Genomic DNA, 18,327 nt, shown 5'->3' with positions numbered 1-18,327 from the left:
AATTAACTGCTGATACTTGTAGAACTTGTTTAAATTAATAAAATGGAAATTTTGGGGCTGGAGGAAGTTTTTTTCTGCCTATCTCTTGGAGGAGCACTCCGTCTCATTTTAAGATGCCAGTGTAACTCAAACAGAGATGTTACAAGAAAAAATATTGCAGACAGATATCCCTCATGAATGTAGATGGCACAGTGCTTTATCAAACATTAGCAAATTGAATACAGCAATATATAGACAGTATAATACATTTTTTTTTTTTTTTTTTTTTTTTTTTTTTTTTTGCGGTATGCGGGCCTCTCACCGCTGTGGCCTCCCCCGTTGCGGAGCACAGGCTCCGGACGCGCAGGCTCCGGACGCGCAGGCCCAGCGGCCATGGCTCACAGGCCCAGCCGCTCCGCGGCACATGGGATCCTCCCAGACCGGGGCACGAACCCGCATCCCCTGCATCGGCAGGCGGACTCTCAACCACTTGCGCCACCAGGGAGGCCCTAAAATACATTTTGACCAATTGGAGTCTATCCTAGGAATGCAAATCAGGGGTTGGATTAATATCCAAAAACCATTTAAATTTATTATCTTAATCGAATAAAGTAGAAAAACCATTTGATCATCCTTAACAGGTACAGAAAAGCATAAACATTTGACAAAATTAAGCTCCTAATTCTCAGCAAACTAGGAGAGAACTTCTTTACTGAGAAAGGGTATATTTGAAAAACCTACAGGTAAGATGCCTAACACTGGGAACAAAACATGGCTGTCTCCTCTCAACCACTTGTACTTAACATTGTACTTGGGGTCTTGGCCAGACGCTAGTCTGAAGTAAGGCCAGAAAAAGAAAGAAAAGGCATAAAGATTGGCAAGAAGTAAAACTATCTGTTTGCAGGTGACATGATCACCTATGTAAAAATGGTTAAAAATTTAAAGCCTCACAATATCAAATGTTGACAATGGAATGGAGCACCTAGTACTCTCAGACATTGCTGTTGGATATGTAAAATGGTACAACCACTTCGGAAAGCAGTTTGACAGGTTTTTTTTATAACATTAAACATACATACACCCATCAGTTCTGATCCTAGGAATTTACCCAAGGGAAAAGAAAATGTGTACCCACAGAAAGACTTGTACCTGAATGCTCATAGCAGCTTTATTTATAATGGACCAAAATTGGAAATTACCTAAATGTCTATCAACAACTGAATGGATAAACAGGTTGTGATATGTCCATACAATGGAACACTACTCAACAAAAAAGAGGACCAAACTACATGCAAAGCTTAGATAAATCTCAAAATGTTATGCTGAACAAAAGAATCCTTATGCAAAAGAGTATATATTGCATAATTCCATTTATATGAAATCCTAGATCAGGGAAAACTCTGGGGACAAAAAGCTCTTCAGTGCCTGCTTGGGACCAAGAGTGACATATTGACTCCAGGGACGCACAAGAGAACTTTTCTGATATTTTAAACTACTGCTCCATATCTTGACCTTGGTGGTAGTTACTAGAGTTTTTACATTTGTGAGTTATACCTCAATAGAGTTGATTTAAAAAAAAAGAGAGAGAGAGAGAGAGATTTAGACATTTTAAAACAAGTAAATGAAATCACTGTTAGGGAAAAAAATCTTAAGATTAAAAAATTACTTTGAGAAGATGAAAAAGTTTTAGAGATGGATGATGGCTGTAGAATGATGTGAGTGTACTTAAAGCCACAGAATTGTATGCTTAAAAATGGTTAAAATGGTAAGTAAATTTTATGTAATGTGTATTTTACCACATTTTAAAAAAAGGTTAAAAAAAAAAGAAGAAGCTGTGTAAACAAAAAATCTTTCAAGAATTAGAAAAATACATGAGTTTTTATTATCTTAAGATAGTATGTGCTTTGTGCTTCTCAAAAATGACTTTTAAAGAATTAAGGCAGGCCCTAAAATATTGCAACAGACTTATGTAATTTATTTGGTCAAAGATTAAAATGCTTAATCTAATTATAAACAATAAATGTGTTTAGTATGTTAGCCTGTATTTATGAAACACAGCAAAGATTAGGATTCTGGCCTTGAAGTGTTTATGTTTTGAGTGTCAAATACGTGAGTATAATAAACTAGCAGTATTACTTAGCCAGGTATCATTTACTGTAATTCAGAGCATCCCAACAATCATATTTCTAGAACAATCATATTTGTAGAACAATTATCTTTCTAGAAGGAAATGTCTCTTTTAAACCGCTCTGCCCTTTTGGTTTCTAATTAGTGATTGTCCCCTGAGATTTTTAAAGCTAAAAGTGTTTTATACTCAGTTTGCCCTTTATTTGCAATTTTTATATCAACCTAAGTGTAAAACTAGATAAATTTGATTCTAATTATTTTCACTGTTACTTTTCTTCATTTGCCTATTTTCATCAAAATAAACCTTACTGTAGTTTCTGGTGAGAGTGGTGTGAATTTCTCTAGCCCGAAAGGAAGATTTGGGGATGATATCCCTTGGGAATATGACTGCTTTCTTGCCTGGTGATTTGCTTCCACTTCCTAGGTTTTGGGAATAATAGGCAGTTAAAAGCTCTTCATGCCAAAAGCAGAGGACCCTTGGGAATTTTTTCATCATGAACTTTTAAGTTAAGGGAGTTTATGATTGGCTAGATTATAATACAGGAAGTGAATGTCTTTGCAGTAAAATCTGTAGAGCTTGAAATACAAAAGAATGGAAGCTTCTATGTGAAGATGTTTTGAGGGGGAAAAACACATTTTCTCTTTACGGTTCATTCTGCTCTAGGGAAACACCACCAAGCGAGTCAAACACAGAATGTGATTGCATCAGACAAAGCAGAAATACCGGTTGCCCATGAACATGAGCACAGCCATGACCACACACAGCTGCATGCCTACATCGGTGTTTCCCTCGTACTGGGCTTTGTTTTCATGTTGCTGGTGGACCAGATTGGCAGCTCCCATGTGCATTCTACTGATGGTAAGTAGCTCCAAGGTTTTCTGGGCAGTGCAAAACATTTGCATTTTAGGCTATCACAAATGATTGAATAATTCAATATGTATCAGTGTTCTTATTTAGTGCTAAAACTTTCTCAGGTTCTGGTGAACATTTCATTCATTTGAGAAAGCTAGTGGGTTGTGACATGTGGCACAAGGGAGTGTTTATTGGATTATTACCCTGGTTATTTTAAAGCTCACTTGATGGAGGTCTAGGGCAGAAGTTCTTAACCCTTTTTGTGCCATGGAGCCTTTCAGCAGTCTAAAGCCTGTGGACCTTTTATTGGGATAATGTTTTAAAATGCATAAAGCACAGTACAGGATTACAGAGAAAATCAATTTAATATAGTTACTAAAACATTAAAACAAATTTGTGATATAGTAATGTATGTCTTCTTTATTGGCACATTAAAGAATGAGATAATATATTTAAATCATAAGCAAGTTAGAGTTAAATTTAATTGTTTAGGACATCAGTATAACAGCTATTGTTGAGTAGCTTGACTAAGAACATTAAATTCTGAGATGGGCTTTAACAAGGCAACAGAGTGTCAAGTTGAACATCCAGTTGATTTGGGTTCTTGTTTTGATGGTTACTAGTGTAGAAGAGCCTGATTCACAAAGATATTTTATTACAAATATACTTGAACACATTTGTAGCTTGCTTTCCAGGGAAAGATAAGCTTCTTTCAAGGACAACTAGAATTCTCCAAGACCTTTAAAGTTAATTCCAGTCATATTAACTTTTTTGTCTTGAGATCAATGAATTCATCTTTGGTTAGATCAATATCTTTGATAAGGTTTATATTAAATAAAAAAGGATTCTGATCCATGATACAACTTTGATGCCATCGTGATATAAATAAACTTTTTTGATATATAAATACATTTGAAAGGGTTATAATGGACATAAGGGTTTACAGATATTTCTTTTCAAATACATTGACAGAGAATTTTGCAGATAGGAACTGCTAGAAAGCAGCATAGATATCTTGGTCACCAGCAAGAGATCCCATGACTTCTACTGTTTTGTGGCTGATGACTGTTAGGTGTAGAGTTGCCTGTTAGTTGCGCAGCTCCGTCACATGAGCATCTACAAACAGGAAGACTGTAATCATGCAACGTGGCAGCACTTCTATAAGCCCTTAATTTAAAGTAGTGATGAAAGAGAGTGATAAATGTTTAAGTTTGCTTCATTTTGTTCTACAGCATAAATACGTTAAACTCATTTATGCAGTTAAAATTTTCCTTTATATAGTTTGCAGCGTAAAGGACATTATAAGGGCCTTCCCAAGTACTGAGTTTTAAATATAGTGAAATCTGTATCTATAAAAATAATAATAATAAATAAATAAAGTAGTGATGAGTGAAAGTGATAATACGATGATATCTTATAACTATAAAATAATATGAAATTATCTGATTTCTATTGGTAAAGGCAGTGCTACTATTACTTGTGGTTTATTGTCTATATTTATAATTAAAGGAAATGCTAAAGTTCAGTTAGAGGTTAGTACAAGTAAAAATACATTTTTTTTTTTAAGTTAAGGTCACAGACACCCCCTGCATTCTCCCTGTGTTCTCCTATTAGACTCCAGGTTAACAATCCCTGGTCTACCAAAAAAATCTGTAGAAAAGCAGGCAAAAGACATGAACAAATAGTTCATAAAAATATATAAAAATGGGGCTTCCCTGGTGGCGCAGTGGTTGAGAGTCCGCCTGCCGATGCAGGGGACACGGGTTCGTGCCCCGATCCCGGAAGATCCCACATGCCGTGGAGCGGCTGGGCCCGCGAGCCATGGCCGCGGAGCCTGTGTGTCCGGAGCCTGTGCTCCGCAACGGGAGAGGCCACAGCAGTGAGAGGCCCGCGTACAGAAAAAAAAAAAAATATATATATATATATATATAAATGGTCTTTAAACATATGAAAAGATGTTCCTTGCACTTAAAATAAGAAGACTGCAAATCAAAATTCCACTGAGATGCCATTTCTCACCTGTCAGATAGGCAAAAATTCAAAACCTTGGCAGTACACTCTGTTGGCAAAGCTGTGACGAAACAGACACTCTCATCTATTGCTGTGAGTGTGCAGCCCCTGTAGTGGAGAATTTACCCTTCAACCCCAAAATCCCACTTCTAGGAATCTGTTCTGATGAATCGGCTCCAATATGAACATACATATGCACAAGACTAATCAGTGCAGCATTGTTTATCATTGTAAAAACACTTCAATGTCCAGTCATGCAGATTGGTTGAGTGTAGTGTGGTGTGTCCATGTAATGGAGTTCTATGTAGCCATGAAATAGAATAAGGAATCAGATCTCTGTGAACCAATATGGAGAGATTTCCAGGAAATACTGTTAAGTGGAAAAAAACAAAAACAAAAATAAATTATTATACATCATATATTATGTTGGGGAAACAAGTATACGTGTGTATATTTGCTTATCTTTACAAAAAAGAAACATAAGAAGGATCAGCTAGAAAACAAAGTTGATTATTTGTAGGAGTGAGGGCATGGGTGGGATAAGGTAGAAGGGTTTTGGGAGGGCATGACACTTCCCTGGGCATGCCTTTTTGATAGAGTTTTGACTTGGGGAAATATGTTAATATTTTCCATATTCAAAGTATAAAATGAAATCAACAAAGGGTGGGGGAGCTAACTGAAACAGATGAACTATACTTCAAATGAATAACACAGTTACACTGAAGGGGATGTAGAAAAAACTAATTCAAGTAACTTATGAATGTAGTATTTGACTATATACCTTTAGTGGTGGGTAGAGTTGGGGAAGAAGCGTAAACAGTACTGAATTCTTTTTAGTAGGCTTTGCTTTTTGTAATGGTGTGGGCAAAACAGTTCTGAAACTAGTTTAGATATGTTACAAGATTGAGGAAATGAGTAAATGTGTTGCTGTTGATGGAGCTAGAGTCCTCACTGAGGAAGAAGGGACATGCAAATAGGGAATGAGGGAAAGCAAGAAAGAACCCCTACAGGGGTGGGTTGGAATCGGAGCTATTGGAATCATGATTTCTAAAACTTGTATGTGTCTGTATACATATACATGTGTGTCTATGTATACATGTATGTGTGTCTTAGTTCTGTGTGCAGAGAGGGCCTAGAAGTAAAGACACCCCACTAGCAATGAGCATATCAGGGCTCTTCAGAGAAATGGCTGATTCTAGGACAGGACAGGGTAAGGATAAAATGAGCTTGGAACATCTAGTGCTCAAAGAAGATGGAAACATGTCACAGGATATAGGAACCAGCTTGAAGGGGCTTCCCTTGGCCAGATCTCAGACAGTTTGTGCACCAAGATAATTAAGAACAGCAATAAAGCATAAATCATTGAAAAAATGGGAATCAGTGGGCACATGCACATGGGAGAAAGATAAAAGGAGAAGGGAGGGCATTTGCTTCCAGCAGAGTGCTAAATGCCAGTTGGTAAATGTGGAAGCAGTTGGAGTTGGACAGCCATCTTTGCAACCTTCGTAGTAAAAATTGGCTCAGGCCAGAATCATCAATGAATGTTAAATCTAGGGGGTATATTTTGATTTGCTTATTAGTTGCAAGGGAAAAAAAGTAACTAAATGAAGAAATCGGACAATACCTTGATCAGATGATCAGAATTAATGTCACTGGTATTCTGCTTTCAGTGAGGGCAGAATGTTCCTACCAGACCAGCCTCTGTACAGATAACTGTAAACTTTGGACAGAGTTTTGAAAACCATTATCTGAAGACATTGGAGAGTGAGTGACCTAAAGGAGGCAAATTCTGGAAGGGAGTCTACACTTGGAACCTATTTTTACTACTTTTAGTTCCTATTTTTACTGCTTTTAGCAGTCAGTGCCTGTGGGGTAACTAACTGATAGAAGACACAGTCTTTCTGGCCTAAGGAACTAGAGGACAGAGTTCAAGGTACCCAGCCCCTGGAAAGTGAGGGGAAAATCTTAGAAAGGAGAGAGACAGAGAAACTCAGCCCCAAATTCTATGCATAAACTGCCCAAGTCTCTGGCTAAGCCCTGAACCATGCTTTCTTGGGCAGACTCTAGACAGCTCAGCTAAACATAAAAGAACTAAACTGAGATTTAGGCAGCTGCCCAGAAGACAGAGTTTGCAGTTTGAGCCAAATCAAGTTATGTAAAGCAAAGTAAAAAAAATCAACACTCTTTGGAGGAATATAATAGAATACATAGTATCCACAAGATAACATTTACAATATCCAATATATAATCCAGAATTCACACCACCAGTGAGCAGCATATGTACATCCTGTGCTTCTAGATGTGATAGCCTGAGGAGCATCACCTATGTCGTATTCCATCCAAGCATGCATCATCTAAGGACACATCAGACAAATCCAAAAGGAAGGACCACTCTGTTAAAAAACAAGAAAGGTGCAGGGAAGGAAATGTGTTCTTCAGAGATATCAATGTCACAAAAGTCAAAGGCAGAGAAAATGTCTCAGATTAAAGGAGACTAAAGAGATATAACTAGGTGCAACATATGATCTTAGGCTGGATCCTTCCTGGAAAAGGAAAAATGCCCTGAAAGACATTCTTGGGCAATTGACAAATTAGAATATGCAAGAGAGAGTAGAAAAAAATATCAATGTTAGATTTACTGAAGTTGATAACTTTACTGTGATTATGTAAGAAAATATCCTTTATCATCAGAAATACACACTGAAGTATCTTAGTATAAAGAGTTACGATGTATGCAATTTACTCTTAAATGGTACAGAAAAAAAGATATACACAGATATGTGTATTTGTGTAGTGTAGATAGAGAACAAGAGAGCATAAGCCCAAATGATAAAGCAAATGGGGCAAAATGTTGGACAATTAGTCATTCTGAGAAAAGGGTAAATGATTGCTTTTTGAACTATTCTTGCAACCTTTTTTTTTTTTTAACTAACCAAGTCTTATTTTAGGAAATTGATTTTTTTTTTTAACTAACCAAGCCTTATTTTAGGAAATTGATTTTGGAGTAAAAGGTTTTACTTATGTGCTTTATTCCAAACAGCAAATGAGAAGCACCCTCTGTTGGATGGAATCTGACTCCAGCTACATTACCTAGTTGTCCACAGTGGCCTTTATGACATTTTTCTTGCAATTCTTGTCAGTTTAAATTTAAAATGCATTTATAGGCGCATTAGTGCCCTGTAGCCCTGTACAAAGAATTAAATGTAGTATGTGTTTATTTTTCCTCCTGTTTTGTCTCAGAGGTCACTCTTTTTGCTAGTTTTCATTTATCTGATGACCTCGCTTTACCTATTACCTGCAGGGTTTTATGTATTATTATCAGTAAAAGTTAACTTGTTTATTAAATTTATTCTGAAGCAGAGTCTTTTCCTATAGATTTATAGAAATTGTTTTAATTTTAAAACCTCTTAATTTTTTTTAAGATGCTACTTATAATTAGACCACAAGACTGTGTAAAGAAAAGCCAAAACCAGCTTGTCACCCAGTGTAATATGATCCTTCTTCCCAGTTTGGGGTGATATTGAAATATGTGTTGTCTCAGAGTGATGAGGGGCTTTAGCTTCCCTTCTTGCAGTGTTTTAATTAGAAGATAATTTTTGTTAGTAAAAAGATAAAGATACTTTACTTGTGCATGCTTTTTCCATTGTAAACCATTCCTTCAGTGGGCTAGACCCCTCAAAGGATTAAATTCCTTACAGTTTACTTGACTATAATGTCCATCTGTCATTTCACCTGGCATTTTGATGTCCATGTCTTTGAACTTTACATTGTTTGGACATTATTTACTTGTTTATATATTTCTTACAATACCTGTAATATAGATAAATACTTAAAAAAATCTCCAACAAGGATTTATTAAGCAACTGTTGGGTGACCAGTGCTATGCTACATTCTATAGGACAAATAAAAAAATGGAAAGAAGTATAAAATTCTGTATAGTTCACAGTCAATTGGGAGGGACATATTTAAGTGAAAACAGTTTTGTTTGTATATCTAAGGTGGAATACAGAAGAAACCTTGAAGTAGCATGTAGAGACTGTGCATGGCGCTGTACATTTCTAGGCAAGGGGAGGCTTGTTCTAAGCTGGAATTAATCTTTGATTCTTTCTCAGAGTAAGCGGTCCTAGAATTAAGACTTTGAACAACGTCTTGGTTTTGGATTGGTGAGCTGAGCAATTTAGTACATGCCAAGAATTAGGGGTGAGGAGATTTGGGGAAAGGAGAATGAGACAGTTTTGTTAGAGGGTGTTACAGAAGCTGGTTTAACTGGACTGGACAGTAAGAAATAAGATACGAGTTGAGGGCTTCCCTGGTGGCGCAGTGGTTAAGAATCTGCCTGCCAATGCAGGGGACATGGGTTTGAGCCCTGGTCTGGGAAGATCCCACATACCACGAAGCAACGAAGCCCGTGCGCCACAGCTACTAAGCCTGCGCTCTAGAACCTGCGAGCCACAACTGCTGAGCCTGCGAGCCACAACTACTGAAACCCGCGTGCCTAGAGCCTGTGCTCTGCAACAAAGAGAAGCCACCACAGTGAGAAGCCTGTGCACTGCAATGAAGAGTAGTCCCCGCTCTCGCAACTAGAGAAAGCCCGTGAGCAGCAACAAAGACCCAGTGCAGCCAAAAATAAATCAATAAATTTATTATTTTTTTTAAAAGATGGGCTTCCCTGGTGGCGCAGTGGTTGAGAGTCCGCCAGCCGATGCAGGGGACACGTGTTCGTGTCCCGGTCCGGGAAGATCCCACATGCTGCAGAGTGGCTAGGCCGCTGAGCCTGCGCTCTGCAAAAAAAAAAAAAGATGATGCCAGTTGATAGAGGGCTCAAGACCTACTTAATAGAGCAGTTTGGACTGAATTTGAAAAGCAGCAGATTCTTAACTGACCCATCACAAGGGTGGTGATTCAGAAAGATGAATCCGACCAAGGATGTGTAAGATGAATTAGGTTAGGGAGAAGTGAGAGTAAGGGGAGACAACCAGATGGGAGCCTACTGCTAATTTAGGTTTGAGCTGATGAAAATTTAGGTTAGGATGGTGCCAATAAAATGGAGAAAGGCAAATGTGAATGACATTTTGATGTTAGAATACAGATAAAGTTGTGGGAGGCTGGGGAGGGTGAGGGGGTAGGCAATGACAATGAGATTGGTCTAGACAGGTGGTCAGATGCCACAGAGCACTTTCCTTGGGGAGGTGAAGCATTAAGAGGTATGAGGCTGTTTGGGGTGACGTCTTGTCTGTTCAGGGAAGCCTGGGTCAAATGAAGAGTTTCCACCTGCCCACCTCTTCAGGACAGGGGAAACTTCCAAGTGTTTGAAGCAGAAGAAAAAAGACAATAGTGAGGAAAATAATAATCTTCTACTTTAAGAGCTTTCAAAGACTTCTTCCACCTGCAGGTGAATGTTCTAATAGTTTCTGTTTCACGTTGCTTCATGGCTGACTTGCTTATTTTTACTTCAGATCCAGAAACAGCAAGGCCTAGCAACTCCAAAATCACCACCACGCTGGGTCTGGTCGTCCATGCTGCAGGTAGGGTCAGATTGCAGTGGAACCCCTTTCTTTTCTGTCACACAGGGACCATCCACATGAAATACTCTAGGGCTGGCCTTTGGGGACAGGGTTGCTTAATGAAGTCCTCCAACAGAAGCATGAGCCCTGGCGTACTCAGTGTTGGGGTTGCAATAAGAATGGTTCTGTATTTCTTAATGGGTGAAAATAATTCGTGGCACATGAAAAATACACGAAATTCAAATTTCAGTGTCCATAGTAAAGTTGTATTGGAACACAGCCATGGCCCCTTGTTTACGTTTTATCTGTGGCTGCTTTCACACAATGGTTGAGTTGAGTAGTTGCAAGAGACCAAATGACTCACGAAGGCTAAAATACTTCCTATCTATCCCTTTAACAAAAAGTTTGCTGACCTCTGCCGTAGGATCTCATCTGCATAAGAGCCTGCTCACTTTTGTACTCAGTAGCCCTGGTGCTGGGTATCTTCCCAAGTGCCAGGTGAGGCAGAGGTAGGCTGTAGAGTGTCGAAGTGTCAGCATTGCTGACAGGGCATTGCCTTAGAATCACAACCAGAGCTAGTCCCAGTAGTAGGGCTCTGTACATGACAAAAGCATGTGAAAGGTGACACACTCTTATCTGGACTTTCTAGTAAAACATGCTTTTCTACCAAAAAAAATTCATCCATTTCAACCACTATTTACTCATTACGTATAAATCATCTATGCCACGTTGCGGTGTCTTTATTTTGGTTTTTCATCTGCAAGATGCAGAGATGCCTCCTTTGAAATTCTTTGATATTTCTTTTATTACAGTCTGATTGATTAATCAGTAGATTTTTGAGCATCATACTTTTCCAACAACAGCAACAATAACTGACAAATAGAATATTGAATAGCACCTATGCTAAGCTCTTCACATACGTTACCTCATGAAAACCCTAGGAATACATACTTTATTGAACCCATTGTAGAAATGAGAAGGCTAAGGTTCAGAAAGGTTAAGTAACCGTCCCAGAGTCCAGTCCAGCTCTGTCTGACTCTAAAGCCCACACAGTCACTCACCACACTATTATAGTTGTTATTTATAGTTATAGTGTTTTATGTTTCACTTTTTCCAAATTCAGCTGATGGTGTTGCTTTGGGAGCAGCAGCTTCTACTTCACAAACTAGTGTCCAGTTAATTGTGTTTGTGGCAATAATGCTACATAAGGTAAGCAAAATTTTGGTGTAAGATTTGGTCTTGACTACATTTATAATTAAAATTTCTCTTTGGTCATTATGTTTTTCTGGAATGGAAAGTTTTTTTAGTTATTTTCGTAATTGCTGTTCTTTTAGAGAATTGAATAAATCTGTTCATAGCTGGGTCTTTTGCTACCATTTTCTTAACCTTATACTTGAAGGGGTTTTATTTTTTTATGGTCATGTACACAAACTTTTAAGTCCTCTACAGATTTCTACATTTCATAGTAATTTTTGTTCATAAATATTCTTCCTTTCTTTATATTCTTTTCTTAACTATTACACAGACACACACACGCACACAAATGGGATATTTTCTAGCTTAGAACATTAATTCCTAAAAGGCAAAGCCCAGACTTACTATTGTGCCTAGTTTTCTTGTATGAGAATTCAGTCAAATGATATGTACTTCATAATGTAGAAGCAATCCAAACTTCCAGAGTAATAAGGGATAGTTTTTCTTTTCCAGGCACCAGCTGCTTTTGGGCTGGTTTCCTTCTTAATGCATGCAGGCCTCGAGCGGAATCGAATCAGAAAGCACTTACTGGTCTTTGCACTGGCAGCACCAGTTATGTCCATGGTGACATACTTAGGACTAAGTAAGGTAAGTTGACTCACTCCTAGCTTATCTAGATAAGTATCTAATTCTTTGTGATCTACTAGAAGGTATAGTCTCTTATATTGAATTTTTCAGTTAAACTGCCCCCTCAAACTAAAGATAAAATTCGAATTAAAAACCTGTACAAAGTGTACATCTTAATTCCAAGTCAATCCTCTTCATAAATTTGGAGCATTTTCTTATTCATTTAATTCGAAAACTTCTTCCCCATCAGTTCCAAAAATACTTGCACAAATATATGATCTTTAAAATAATACAACTTAAACCTTATCAGACATGCTAATTTTATTTGACAGATACATAGTAAGTCACAACAGAATGTATTTAATGTTTCAGTAGGCACAGGAAGTGTGAGGGACAAGCTTGCAGCAGCTTTGAGAGCAGTAAGGGATGAGCAGAGATCTCTGTATTCAGCTAAGACTCAGATTCTTCTACTCCCAGCTCTCATATCACTGCATGTTAAGTACCCAGGTCTTCGTCATTGCACTCAGTGTAGCTCCAGACCTGAAGTGGCATGTGTCGCTTGTCACCTCAGAGCCCGGGCATTCTGCTCTGTTGCTCCAGTTGGACCTTTCCATGCTTTATAATTTTGTCCACTAGGGCTGCAGTTCTTAGCAGCAGCCTTACCCATTTTACTTAAATATCAATTGGCAGGCAACAGGAGGAAAATCTTAGAACCAAACCAACTCAGGGCTAGTTCCTGGAAACCACTTTCCCCTCCTGTCTCTGAAGGTCACTGATTCTTCTGAGCGTCATTCAATTCGTATTTGATATAGTAAAATTTGTATTGAAAGGAACATATGAGAAATGAGATGGTTAAAGAATGGTTAAGTTCCTGTTAACCAAGGGTTAGTTGATCTGGATTGCTAACACCTGACTGGGAGCTCTATCTTCTTTTAGTCAATGAGCAATACATGGTTCCCTTTTAAATATTACCCTATTGGGACTTCCCCTGGTGGTCCAGTGAGTAAGACTCCACGCTGGCAAGGCAGGGGGCCCGGGGTCGATCCCTGGTCGGGGGACTAGATCCTGCATGCATGCCGTGACTAAAAGATCTTGCATGCTGCAACTAAGACCCAGTGCAGTCTAAATTAATAAATATTACCCTATTTATTACTGCATTGATCAATATAAGTTTTTAGAACTTTTGAGAGGAAGGTATGATAATTTTGGAGGCATGGAGTTACATATTGCATTTATGGCATGTTCTTAAATTTTCAATTAATTATCTTAGTAGGTCAATTTTTTCATTAAAAAAATTGAAATGAGGGCTTCCCTGGTGGCGCAGTGGTTGAGAGTCCGCCTGCCGATGCAGGGGACGCGGGTTTGTGCCTGGTCCGGGAAGATCCCACATGCCGCGGTGCGGCTAGGCCCGTGAGCCATGGCCGCTGAGCCTGCGCGTCCGGAGCCTGTGCTCCACAATGGGAGAGGCCACAACAGTGAGAGGCCCGCGTACCACACACACAAAAAAAAATTGAAATGAATTGTATAAAGATTAGCTTTTGAGATATTTCTAGGCTCTGTGAGGGCAAGTACTGTGTCTCGATTTCCACTGTATCTCAGGCACTGGCCTAGAGCCTGGTGCATATGGCATATTTGTTAATATTAGTAGAATAAATGAATGAATGTCTGAACTTTGATATCTGCATTAATGCTGTTGATTCCATCTTAATAATATAGGCCAAACCTGTTCAACCAGACTTGAAGTTTGTTTGAAGAAGTAATTGTGTACATCACCAATAGTCTTAAACCCTTATTTGGAAGCTTGCCATAAACAGCAAGATCGTTCTGATCTCAGGATGTCCCCGGTGCCCCAGATAACACGAGTTATGAATATTGGGTATTTTTTAATTGGGACTTCTTCCTGCCTCTGGATTTTACTTGACTTAATTTTTCTTCTCTCTTTATCTTACTTCACAGAGCAGTAAAGAAGCCCTTTCAGAGGTCAATGCCACTGGAGTGGCCATGCTTTTCTCTGCTGGGACATTTCTTTATGTTGCCACGGTGCATGTCCTCCCTGAGGTGGGCGGAATGGGGCACAGCCACAAACCCGACCCCGCTGGAGGGAGAGGCCTCAGCCGCCTGGAGGTCGCAGCCCTGGTTCTGGGCTGCCTCATCCCGCTCGCTCTGTCAGTAGGACACCAGCACTGACTGTTGAGGGTCCAGCCTCAGGCCATGGCTGTTTTCCATCCAGTGAGAACAGCCGGCACGTGACAGCTGCTCACTTCCTCAGTCTCTTGTCTCGCCTTGCCCATCTCCACCCGTAACCCTAAAGATTCTGGAGGGAGGTGAGATGAAAACCTGGAGTAATGGAAAGCTTTTCGAGTAGAAACAACACACTGCGAAGGATACAGACATTCCGTTGTGTTGTCTTTTCAAGGGCCCTTGGCATTTTGAGTTTTGTTGTTTCCCTTAACCCTATTCTCAGGGAAGATGGAATTTAGTGTTAAGGAAAAGTGGAGACCTTCATACTCATAATGAAATAATTATGAAAAGGACAGTGTTCTGTAATTAAGCTAAATCTCTTTCTTAGTTTCGAGGCTCTGCCACTTTAATCCATTGATTTTTAACATGGTTCTCGCCGTGTAAGACTGGTGCTTTAGCATCTATGCCACATCTATGCCTTGAATGAAGGTCATAATGCCCACTGTCTTAGATGCTAAAGATAAGTAGTTCATTTGGGGCTAGAGTCAGGAAATGGACGGCAAGACACATTGAAAGCTGACTTTATACTTGAGAGAGAGATCCACTGAAGAGGGTATGTCTGGAGAGTCTTTTAAACACCTCCTTCTGCACTTGTCTCTTTAAAGAGAGCCTGCCATTCCATCAAATGGAGCAACAGAGGTGGACTAGCTTTTAAAGAGGTAACGTGTTTTATAAAACATTTCTTTTCAAGTTCTCCTTTGTGTAGAGTAGCTGCCTGTACAGCACATTCTTTATAGAGGAGCCAGGTTCTAGTAGGTAGGCTTTCCTTAGGCATAGGCTTTCCTTCAGGAACAGTCAGATCCCAAAGTATCTTTGGAAATTAAAGGGTGTTCAATTGTAAGTGAATTCGGATAGTTACTGACATCTTTGTAGTAACCTTTTTAAAAGTAAGATTACCAAAACCTATGTTGTCCTTTTTTGTCTCTTTAAGTATTTATCTTAGCAGACCAGCAGTCCCTCTGGCAAAATACTTGGTGCCCCTTGGGGACTGCTAGGTCAGCGTCACATAAGCACCTGTAGCAGTGAAGAAAGTCAAGATGTATCATAAATGGGAAGTGTTTGCCCGTTGATTTAAAGCTTATTAAAATCATGTCTTTTGTCTCTTCATCTTTTCCATGCTTTTCTTGTAACTTTTCCCTCCAGCCCTTCCTCGCTACAATTTGCTGCTTACTGCTGGTGGTGATGTTAATATTTGTGAGTTGAGTTCTCTCATCAGGACAACCACTTCTTGAACTGTGATGATGAAGATAGTCTCGTGTCTGTTCTTTATTCCTTTCAGTGAAGTTACCTTTGTGTCAAATGCAGCTTTATTAAGCCCTTAAAACATCACTTCCTCATATGTGAGATGACACAGTCGCTAATATTCTGGTAATTTAAACAATTGAGAGAGTAAAGGTATTAAGCAGACTAGGATAATTTTTCCGTATTTGCCAAAATCCCTGTAAACCTTGTGTTATCAAACAAGTATATGATCCATTGTTAATTTATTTTGATTTTCTGTACCATTTCAAAACACGTTACAGAAAGGGGGAACCAAGACTGTTTTCATCAGGGCATTGGATTTAGGAGTTTGTAAAACATTTTATATGACACGTAAGCCAGCATGCCCAGGATATCTTTATTTCCTTCCTAGATTTGTTACTGGGTCAGCAGCTGGGGAAAAAGAACTTGAGAGCCCTCTGCTGACTGTAGACCAAAGTAGCATAAACAGGATCTGGTTCTGGATAGTGGCTGGCAGCCATTGTGTACAACATTAAAACCACCAGAAGGTACAGAATGAAAGTCTAAGTGACTTTCCTGATAACAACTCTGACTTAGGAGAGGTCCTTCAAAATAACATGGTTGCCTTGATTCTCCCTGGAAATTTACTTAGTTAAGTAAATAGCTCATTTTAGTGTCTGGTTCGGTTTGGATAGTGGCACTTTCTATCATATTGTGTGCAATGATCAGAAACTTGTTCTGCTGGCCAAAGCCTCTTTCAGCAGTGCCTTGCCATCACACTTAAAAGTTTGGCTAGAATATTTTGCTGGGTAGGGCCTTGAACTCTGGCAAGGATCAGACCATCTAACTTCCAAATTTGCCTTCCCCTCTGGACCTCACATTAACCAGCAAACTTCTCACCGCCTATCAGTTCTCAAGAGCTATGGGCTTTCCCAGATTTTAAAGCTGCTGCCCCGGAACCACTTATTTCCCTCCTGGTCAGCAGGCAGAAATAGCCATACTAATCTTACAGGGCTCAAGTGCATCTCCAGGCAGCAAGGAACTGAGCAGCGTGGCAGAGGCCTCCTTCACGGGGGGAAGAACTTGCTCATGGTGGGCAGCGTCCCAGGAGAGGTCACACTGATGGTCACTTATGGGCACATTTCAGTTCCATTTTCCTCTTGTTTAAAACTGCCTCCTTCGATGTGGATGCCTTAATGCTGTCACACATTTGAAAACCTTGGCGATACTTAAGTTGCTGCCGTGATTACAGATGGCATTATTGGCTACCAAAGAGATGCAGTTGATGATGAAAAGCACAGCCCTTCCTTCCTCATAACCAAAGTTCATCTGAATTGCAATTTGACTCCCTTTCCTTGGTAGGGATAGACTTTCTTCAGATCTCAAGTGCTCTCTTAAATGGCAAATTAAGTTGAAAAACACTACTGATGCATTCCCATCACTTGTTTGCCAGTGAATTGCTTGTCAGTTCCCATATCCCCAAAGTAGCGATGTTCCAGGTCTGATGGCTTTCCTGTGCATGCTATTGCCAGATTTCATTTTTTAGGCAAAGGTACTGCACTGGAGTGTAGAGAGTTGGAAACAGTACCACCTACAGAGGCTATGTTGTTCTCTCTTCCCCTCATCACCTCTTTATTTCCCTATTCAAAACAGCCAAGTCTGTTCCTGTATTTTGAATCATTAGAAAAATGAGAGAGGTGGCTGTTTTGAGTGGTCAGTTCTTTGTAGAAAGGAGAAAACGTAATTGTGTTTTTTACTGGCCTATTTCTAAGTGTCACTGCCTGGTTTTTCTCTTTTTCAAGGATTAGAACTCGGAGGACATGCCAGCCTCTCAGACACATGGTAGCTAGGTACTGAACATGGGAATTGTATGTATGTCAACAGCACAAGCCCCCAAAGAACGTTCCTGTCTATGGGGTCCCCGAGCCCCTTGGGAGACTGAGAATAATGACCAGATTCATCCAAAACTGCTGTAGGGCAAGGCAAGAACTCTATAGGTGTTCCACAGGGGTACCTTCCTTACATTACAAAACTTCTGCTCAATACAGCATGGTCCACATAACCCCAAGAGCACTGTTGGAGATGCTATGAAATTAAAACCAGTGACGTAGCTCCTTTGTACCTGAGACATCTGGATTCACCTGAGGAAAATGTATGACCTGCATGAAAGGGCTAGACAACCATTAGGAATTTTCTAGATATGCCCAGCCTAACACAAGGAGATTGGCTTTGATCTGTTTTCTCATAGCATTTTCTACCAAGTTGGAAGTCTCGTGGGACAACACTGCAGTTCCCCTGGTTCAGTAGCCTGAACAGTGATTTTAAATGTCCCCTTTTCTGGATCCTTTGTAAACATGAAATCATTCCATAGATGGCTGCCTTATAATTTTGTCTCTTTCCACTTTAATTGTGAATGGTTTAAAAAAATGTTTTTGCTGTTTTCTGATTTATTTTATGATATTAAATTTTTATTAGTGCATACCTTATGTGAGTGGTTCATTACTTATCCTCCCGGCAGTTTTCTTTTTCTGTTTGATGACCAGACTGGACCCACATCCGGACATCAGAAAA

At 39.5% G+C, this 18,327-nt stretch overlaps 1 protein-coding gene across 2 annotated transcripts in view; it reads left to right on the top strand.

The window, feature by feature from the left end:
• SLC39A9 (solute carrier family 39 member 9) overlaps positions 1-18,075 on the top strand; it is a 51,147-nt gene extending 33,072 nt beyond the window's left edge. For both annotated transcript variants that reach the window (XM_060095934.1, XM_060095935.1), the window contains 5 exons: positions 2,771-2,965; positions 10,426-10,494; positions 11,597-11,682; positions 12,181-12,315; positions 14,251-18,075. In XM_060095934.1, the coding sequence (XP_059951917.1) occupies positions 2,771-2,965; positions 10,426-10,494; positions 11,597-11,682; positions 12,181-12,315; positions 14,251-14,481 (716 nt within the window). In that variant the 3' untranslated portion in view covers positions 14,482-18,075. The remainder of the gene's footprint in view (positions 1-2,770; positions 2,966-10,425; positions 10,495-11,596; positions 11,683-12,180; positions 12,316-14,250) is intronic.
• Positions 18,076-18,327: the final 252 nt, after the last annotated feature.

The sequence above is a fragment of the Mesoplodon densirostris genome, chromosome 4 (genome assembly GCF_025265405.1).
Source record: "Mesoplodon densirostris isolate mMesDen1 chromosome 4, mMesDen1 primary haplotype, whole genome shotgun sequence".
Classification (NCBI taxonomy): Eukaryota; Metazoa; Chordata; class Mammalia; order Artiodactyla; family Ziphiidae; genus Mesoplodon; species Mesoplodon densirostris.
The sequence above is the reverse complement of the archived record's forward strand: the minus strand, read 5'-3'. Positions and strand labels throughout refer to the sequence as shown.